At 41.1% G+C, this 8686-nt stretch overlaps 3 protein-coding genes and 1 pseudogene across 3 annotated transcripts; 2 read left to right on the top strand and 2 right to left on the bottom strand.

Annotated features, from left to right (window-relative positions):
* On the bottom strand, nucleotides 213-753 carry LOC102157416 (annotated as a pseudogene).
* Nucleotides 316-4235, top strand: LOC100152878 (histone H2B type 1-A). Its single transcript, XM_021098415.1, has one exon. It carries the CDS (start codon nucleotides 894-896, stop codon nucleotides 1284-1286), a length of 393 nt encoding a protein of 130 aa, XP_020954074.1. The 5' UTR covers nucleotides 316-893; the 3' UTR covers nucleotides 1287-4235.
* LOC100152135 (histone H2B type 1-A-like) lies at nucleotides 5232-6587 on the bottom strand. The gene has a single exon (XM_021098416.1). The coding sequence runs from the start codon at nucleotides 6499-6501 to the stop codon at nucleotides 6118-6120; it is 384 nt and encodes a 127-aa protein (XP_020954075.1). The 5' UTR covers nucleotides 6502-6587; the 3' UTR covers nucleotides 5232-6117.
* On the top strand, nucleotides 6805-8102 carry LOC100153329 (histone H2A type 1-A). Its single transcript, XM_001925364.3, has one exon. The coding sequence runs from the start codon at nucleotides 6827-6829 to the stop codon at nucleotides 7220-7222; it is 396 nt and encodes a 131-aa protein (XP_001925399.1). The 5' UTR covers nucleotides 6805-6826; the 3' UTR covers nucleotides 7223-8102.

Here is an 8686-nt window from a genome sequence, read left to right as displayed (position 1 = left end):
TAGAAGTCAATTCTTTGCAGAGTCCAGAAACCTGTTAAGGAGTTGTAGTCAGTTTTTCGTTGCTAGTCAGTTACTGTTTTGTTATCTTTTTGTAAACCCAAGCTCTTTCTTGGAAACTGAGAGTGGCTCTGAAAAGAGCCTTTGGTTTTAGTTCGGGGCTTTTCTCTTCCAGACATTCAAGTCAGTCACTAGGCTTTACAACTTGTGAGATATTACTTGCACTGGACCTTGTGGTGGTGGCTTTCAGTTTTCCTGGGAAGCAGCACCTCTTGGATGTTGGGCAGGACACCTCCCTGGGCGCCGGTCACACCACCCAGCAGCTTGTTAAGCTCCTCATCATTGCGGATGGCCAGCTGCAAGTGGCGTGGGATGATGCGAGTCTTCTTGTCACCGGCCACGTTGCGGGTCAGCCCCAGGATCTCGGCCCTCAGGTACTCCAGCACCGCCGCCAGGTACACAGGTGCACCAGCTCCAAAGGTTCTGCATAGTTGCCCTTTCAGAGCAGGCGGTGCACTAGGCCCACAGGGAACTGCAGACCAGCTCTGAAGGAGCGGGATCTGGCCTCAGCACAGGACTTACCTCTCTGCTTCCCATGTCCAGACAAAACTAAAGATGTAGATCGGTTATAACGGAAAAAAATTACCGTTAGGGCAGGTACGGGGTCTATTTATAGTTTCAAGGTAAGTTGCCGTTTGCTATTTGGTTGGCTGTTAGCCTTACATCCAATCAGGGGACTTTACTGGCGTCCTTCATTTACATACGCGCCACTACCAATTATCCAATCAGATGTTGGCTGCCCAACACGTGAGCTGAGTGCCACACCTATAAATACCACACTTGCTTTGGGTAGGTGTCAGTTTGCGGTGTAGGAGCTGTATGGTTGTTGGAGCTGTATGATAACCATGCCAGAGCTCACGTCGAAGGGGACTACCATCTCTAAGAAAGGCTTCAAGAAAGCTGTAACAAAAACTCAGAAGAAAGAAGGGAAAAAGCGAAAGAGATGTCGGAAAGAGAGCTACTCAATCTACATCTACAAGGTGCTGAAGCAAGTTCATCCCGATACAGGTATCTCTTCGAAGGCCATGAGCATCATGAATTCTTTCGTCACTGACATCTTCGAGCGCATCGCAAGTGAGGCGTCGCGCCTGGCACATTACAACAAGCGCTCCACGATCACGTCCCGGGAGATCCAGACGGCCGTGCGCTTGCTGTTACCAGGGGAGTTGGCCAAGCACGCGGTGTCCGAGGGCACTAAGGCTGTCACCAAGTACACCAGCTCCAAGTAAACGGATTCAGTTACCAGATGACCTTTGTAAACCCAAAGGCTCTTTTAAGAGCCATTTAATCCTCTAGATGGCTGTAGGCTCTTCACTCTGTTTTGTGTATGTGGACAGGCTTTATCACTAGAGTCAAGAATTAAAAATTTGGCTGGTGTATACATGACCAAGGTAACTGCCCATACTACTCCGGTTATAGAAGGTAATTTCTGAGTCACTTGTAATTATTTTACTAGGTTGTTTCCAAGTGAAATCAAGCATTTTGTAGAGAATACTATAAGAAGAAACCTCTCAAATGTGTCATTAGGATTCATGAACTGTATGCCACAAAGAACATGGTTTGTCCCCCCAGGATATCTCATGTATCTATTCTATCAGATGACAGAAAAGGGGTTTGAAGCTGTGTAAAGATCAAGACCATAGGGAAATCTAGCATGGGAGCTTTTCAGCTGTTTTTCTTCCTCTACATTTTCTGTGTGTTTTTTTAAATAAGGGTTTGAAATCCAATGTTTATTTTATACTTACATCATGTCTCAGTTCAGAGTTGCCACATTTTGAGTGCTCAGTAGCTGCATCTGTTTAGTGTCCACCGTATTGGACACTGGAACACTAAATACTCTAGGCAACCTAAATCATACCTTTGGCTCTAAATACCTGCAGCAGATAACTCACAAATTAGATCTGTATTCCAGGGCTCTGATGTATTCCAGATCAGTAAATTCAGCTGCTTACTTAATATCACCACTCTGATGGTGCTCATCCACCTCAATATTCTCTTCACAAGGGTTTCCAAACTATCCTGACAGACCTGTTCTCAAACTCCAGTGTTCCCCATCTCCATGGAGCCAACCCAATCACATGGCTATCTAAGCCAGAAATGTGGTATTTTTGCCTTTATATATCTCTGTTCAATCTCCACTTCAATCTTTTGACAATATATGGTGATTTTGTTTCCTAAATATTTTTATTATTATTTGACTACTTTTGTCAATCTTCATTATCACTATTTCTGTCCAAGCCCCCACCAATTCTCACCTGGATTCCTGTCCCTAACTAGACTCACTACTCAATATGTTCTTTATAAAATCCACTCTCCACCCAACTGACAAAGTAATCTTTGATGAAGTAATCTTAAATAAGAAAAATTCACTTTTTACTTGGTATACGTAGAAATTTATTTTAAGAAGATGTATCTAGGACAAACCAGACTTTCCAAGAAATTCATAATACAATAGAAGTTAAGAACCTCTATCTAAGTGTTCCAACAAACATCTTACATGTAAAGCAGACTGGAGACAGATGATATAAAAATCAGATGGCAGAATGTCACTATAATTCAGTTAGGATCAGATTGCTGAGGCTTCCTAGTTGTTAAACTGATTCCTTCATCAAGGATGCCAATTCTCTAGCCACAGGAATCTGGGGTTACTAGGGTATCCCAATCCATTCCTACATGTGTCTTTGTCATGGCCCTTTCCTCAGAAAATTCTGTCTTGCCAAGCCTGTAGTACTCAGGAATTGGGATGTGGGCAAAAAGCAGGCAGCATCTTTCTTAAAACATTTTTAAAACCTAAAAAAAAACACTGTGATTTCTCTGCTCTCACATGGATTATCTTGGACTAAAGCATATTTTGTTACCCTTATTTTTCTGACTTCAAAGTTGTAAAGCCATGCCAACCTCCTGTGTTTTTTCCACCAAGTTCGCTAAAGTGGGGTCCTTAGTCTGCATCTGTGATAAAATAGTTTACCAGCTGATTTGGCTTTTTCATGACAGTAATTTACAGGTTCCTAGTAGGAAATGAAGGAATATGCTTCTCCCAGCAACTTTCATATTAATGGAAATTCAGAGTATTTATAGAATATGTGGGAATAAAGCAAAGCATGACTCAAAGGAAAATGATAGATTCAAATGCTTATATTAAGTTATAAAATATAAATGCAGGCAGTTCAGGTAGTGTGAAATCTTAAAAATGACTATGCCAAACAATCTTAATAATCAATGGGAGAAAATCATGATTTTCAAATAGTAAAAACTCCTTTACTATCATAAATATAAAAGGAAGTGAAAAATTAATAATTAAGGACATTGTAATTTTAAACACTAAAACAATGAGAATTAAAGTGTCATTTCTTTTTTAAAAACTTATCAAGAGTATTTGAATGGTGCTTGCCTTCTTTTTATCATGTAATTTGTAATACAGAGTGAGTGTCTTTCCCCGCCTTGGTCAATTGTCATGTTTCTAAGTTTGTATTAGCTTCCAGATATCTCCGGGATTTCCTTTAATATGAAGTATTTTGCCAGTGTCACTTTCTTTCGAACATCTTCCTTTTCATCACAACCATTTTCTACATTTATGTGCGTTCACCTTCACCAAGTTCCTCTGGTTGCATAGCTAGGGTCTCTTGATAGCAACAGTGCCAACTGTTATGTCAATAATTCTATTTACGTTCAATTCAAATTCCCTTTCCAGGGCTATTTTCCTTGTTTCACTGTACTTTCATCTTGTTGGTCAAACCCCTCTTTTGCTTATTGAATTTTGTCATTTAAGTTAACCACTGGGAGACAAGAAGGCAACTAAACCACTTTCTATTTGTGTCTAAACAGAATAATGTGTGCAGTAACTGGTTGCCAACAAATTTTTAAATAAGTGACATGATTAGATCACTGATCACAATGTGCATCTGTTACTTATGCAGTTGACTTTTGAACTAAAGAGCCAGCAGTGAAGTCTGTAATTTATTCACTTACTCACTACTGATGACATTTGAACTGTGTTTTTGAGCAATTGGTGTTATTTAACTATGGTACCTGAAATTCATTTATATCAACATTATGCAATGTGAGAATTGTTGCTATAAAGTCAGCATCCCACTAAAAATAAATTGCAGAAAGGCTAAATAATAAAAAAGGTAGACAAAATAACTAGGAAGAAGAAAACAGTAAAGCTAATAAGTACAAAAGCAAAAAGATAGCAAATAAATATACTTAAAGATTAACCAATGGTGAAAAATAAGCAAACACGAACACAAAATAAGAATAAAGGAGCTGTAGCTACAAAGATAGCAAAGATAAAAATCCTTGAGACCAAGAGTTCCCATCATGGGTCAGTGGTAATGAATCTGACTAGTACCCATGAGGACTGGGGTTCTATCCCTGGCCTCGATCAGTGATTGAAGGATCTGGCACTGCGGTGAGTGGCGGTATAGGTCACAGGCGTGGCCTAGATCTAGTGTTGCTGTGGCTGTGGTGTAGGCCCGTAGCTGTAGTTCCGATTTGACCCCTAGCCTAGGAACTCCTATGTGACACAGACCAATCTGTTTATGTAAGATCTCTTTAAATATTTCTTTTGAAAAATACAATTTACCAAAACTTACTACACATTATTAGCAAGTCTAAATAGAAAAATTTCATTGAAGAAAAAATTGTCAAAGAACTGTCACCTGAAAAGGGGCACAAAGGGCATATTATTTGGAAAAGGGAAGTTTACCTAAGTTTTAAAGATTCCAATGCTGTCCAAACAGTTCAAACACTAAAAGTACAACTATCTTCCATATTATTTTTATGAATTGAATAAAAATTTGTAACAAAAGCTAAACATTGCATACACAAAAATTAGATAATGATTTATAATATTGAAACATAAACCATAACTGATACAGTGGCAACCAGAGTTCAGCAGAACATCAAATGAATATATGATGCCCAGGCAGAAGTTTATATCCAAAAATTCAAAGATGAGTTCCCGTTGTGGTACAGAGAAAACGAATCCAACTAGGAACCATGAGGTTGTGGGTTTGATTCCTGGCCTGGCTCAGTGGGTTAGGATCCAGCGTTGCCATGAGCTGTGGTGCAGGTCACAGACATGGCTCGGATCCCGAGTTGCTGTGGCTGTGGTGTAGGCCAGCAGCTGTAGCTCTGATTCGACCCCCTGGCCTGGGAACCTCCATATGCCTCAGGTACAGCTCTAAGAAGAAAAAAAATTCAAGAGATGACTCAGTATTAGGAAGTTTCTAAAATAACTCACCATCATATCTCTAAAGAAAAAAAGTCTGACTATTCTCCAGAGATGCTCAAAAGGCATTTTATAATTTCAACATGCATGCTTACAATTCTCAATAAAGTATAATCTTCCTCATTGTATGATACATATGTATACAATAAGGAATTGTGCAGATCTTCAGCAAATCGAATAGTAAAACAAGAATTTGATGTCATTATTAAAGCATGGGGCACTGCAATCAGATGAAATCAGAAATGAATTAAAAGGAGGCAATATTTGGTATTTTCACACCTCACTGCAAATGCGTAAAACCCAGAAGTATACCAGAAGGCTAAGGTGAAAATTAGTCAACTCAGTATAAGGTAAAGATATAAAAATGATGAATAAATATTAGTACTTCCTTATAAAATAACAAAACTCTACAACAGGGAGGTAAGACCATTTACAGTAACAGAAACAAAATATCTAGAATTGCATTTAATATACCACACATATTGTAATAAACCAGCTTCTATCACACAGTCTCAATTCCGTAGAAGTAACTCAAACATCTGGTACTGGGGACTGAAATAAGTTCTCAGAAAAGATCTTGAGTAAAGCCTTTCAGGCGGCTTCCATTTTCCAATTGGAAATCCTAAGGAAACAGACTACCAGAGTCCTTGCAAACGCTTTACGTTAACCCTTGCCCTTAAAGCTATATCACACAACACCGTTTAACCCTTAAATCTACCAATTCAAGCATTCTGGCCAATGGAGAGTCCACAGCTCTTTCTCAGAAATTGAGTGGCTCTAAAAAGAGCCTTTGGGTTATTAAGTGGAAAAACGCTTACTCGGCAAGTTTACTTGGAGCTAGTATACTTGGTGACAGCTTTGGTGCCCTCAGACACTGCATGCTTGGCCAACTCTCCCGGCAGCAAGAGACGCACAGCCGTTTGGATCTCTCTGGAAGTGATAGTGGAACGCTTGCTGTAGTGTGCCAAACGCGATGCTTCACCTGCGATGCGCTCAAAGATATCAGTGACAAACGAATTCATGATGCTCATGGCCTTGGAAGAAATACCGGTATCTGGATGAACTTGCTTAAGCACCTTGTAAATATAGATCGAATAGCTCTCTTTCCGGCCTCTTCTGCGCTTTTTTCCTTCTTTCTTCTGAGTTTTAGTTGCGGCTTTTTTGAAACCTTTTTTAGAGATGGTCGCGCCCTTCGAAGACAGCTCCGGCATGGTTAGTGTCAGCTCTAAAGTGTTATAGCTCTACAGGTACAGCTCCGCCCGCTCCTCTCCACACCAAGTGAGCAAAGACGTGTGGCGGTTGGAGAGAGTGGTATTTATAGGCGCAGCCTCACGTGACGTGTAGAGAGGTGAACATCTGATTGGCTATAGGGGAGAGAGTGTATGTAAATTAGATGAGTCCTGTGAGAATCTCTGATTGGCTAGAGAGCCATCGGCCAATCAGAAAGCAAACCAGAACCTGCTGTTGGACTATAAATAGCCCCAGTAGCTATTCCAGCAGTCTATTTTCCCCGTGGTACTGGCTCCTTTTTGAGGCATGTCTGGACGAGGGAAACAGGGTGGCAAGGCGCGCGCCAAGGCCAAGTCTCGCTCGTCAAGGGCGGGCTTACAGTTCCCGGTCGGCCGGATCCATCGCCTGCTTCGCAAAGGCAACTATGCCGAGCGAATTGGTGCTGGTGCTCCTGTGTACTTGGCGGCAGTGTTGGAATATCTGACCGCAGAGATCTTGGAATTAGCAGGCAACGCGTCTCGTGACAACAAGAAGACCCGCATCATCCCGCGCCATCTGCAGCTGGCTATCCGTAATGATGAGGAGCTCAACAAGCTACTGGGTGGTGTGACCATCGCTCAGGGAGGTGTCCTGCCGAACATCCAGGCCGTGCTGCTGCCCAAGAAGACGGAGAGCCACCACCACAAAGTCCAGAGCAAATAATCCCAAGTGTATCGTACCAGTAGGTAGTCAAAATCTGGTGGAGAAATGCAACCAAAGGCTCTTTTCAGAGCCACTCAAATTATCAGTGAAGGCTGTGCCTAGGCTGTGGGGGGCCTGTATTGTGTAATTATCCAGTAGTAGGCTGCTAAAAGTCTATAACATTTGTGAAGTCTAAGTACTTAAGAGGTATATAGTTCTAATGCCTGAGGTTCTCTGAAGCTGTTAAGATTCAATATAGCTGAAAGAGAAGGCTTGATGCCTGTCAGGTGGGCGAAGGAGCAAACTTCCAGCATACTAATCCTATTTTAAGGCTGACTTCAATTGTATTTGGTACCTATGGCTTAACATTTACTGAGAAATGTTTCTTAAAATGCAAAGCAAGATATACCAAAGCTTGATGGCACATGTCAAGCTTGATGGGGCATTAGTGTCTCACTGGAGGTAGTGCCATAAGGTGTATTGATTGAAACTATAAGGGAATTTGGATCAGATTTTTCAGAAGATTTAACTCCAAAAAGACAACAGTGGTTTCAGTTGATCTGTACCATAAACATGAAGAAAAACTGAAAAGAAAATGAACAGTTAGGCTGTCATAAAGTTATAGAAAAATAAAGTTTGTCTTATCTCAAGGAAAAAGTCTCGCTGGTTAAAAAATAAAAAAAAGCGTTAGAATTCTAGCCCCATGAAACAGTTATAATTCAACTCCCCAAATTTAGCAGAGTATGGAAAGGCAGGGGAGAAAGGTAGCGACTTCACAGAAGAGAAACCTGGCAACCGCTACCCCAGCCAGATGATCACTGTTAACATGATCCGCGATAAACCACGTTGTTTGCATGTGCACTAATGTATTGAGGAAGGCGATTCGCTACTCTGGTCTTTCTCCCAGCAACCCGTAATCTCAGTCTAACCATGAGAAAAACATCAAGACAAATTGAGGAATATTCTACAGATTATCTGCGTCCTCAAAATTATCAAGGCCATCAGAAACTAGGAAATACTGAGAAACTGCCATAGCCCGGGGCAGTTAAAGGAACCGTTACAAGGAAATGTCAGGTAAAACAAGGCGCACGCGGAGAGGGGTGGGGGGGCGGGGGGGACGGGGGGGGGGCTGTTAACTTCATGTAACCCACAGTCAGCCCGCCTATTTGTGGTTCCTCCATATTCACAGATTCAACCACAGACTGCATAGCACTGTAGTATTTACCATTGAAAAATAATCTGCGTGTAAGTATTCTCACCGTTCAAACCCACATCATGCAAGGGTCAGCTGTATTTTGATCAGATCCTGGAGCAGAAAAAGAGCATTGGGTAAAATCTAATGAAGTCCAAACAAAGTTTTAGAGTTTAATTCATAGAAAGTACCAGTGTTAGTTCCTAAGTCGTGACAAATGTATAAATGTTCACAACAGAGTAAACAGTGAGAGATATATATATCTTTGCAACTTTCATGTAACTCTAACGTTA

This window comes from Sus scrofa, chromosome 7, assembly GCF_000003025.6.
Source record: "Sus scrofa isolate TJ Tabasco breed Duroc chromosome 7, Sscrofa11.1, whole genome shotgun sequence".
Taxonomy (NCBI): Eukaryota; Metazoa; Chordata; class Mammalia; order Artiodactyla; family Suidae; genus Sus; species Sus scrofa.
The sequence above is the reverse complement of the archived record's forward strand: the minus strand, read 5'-3'. Positions and strand labels throughout refer to the sequence as shown.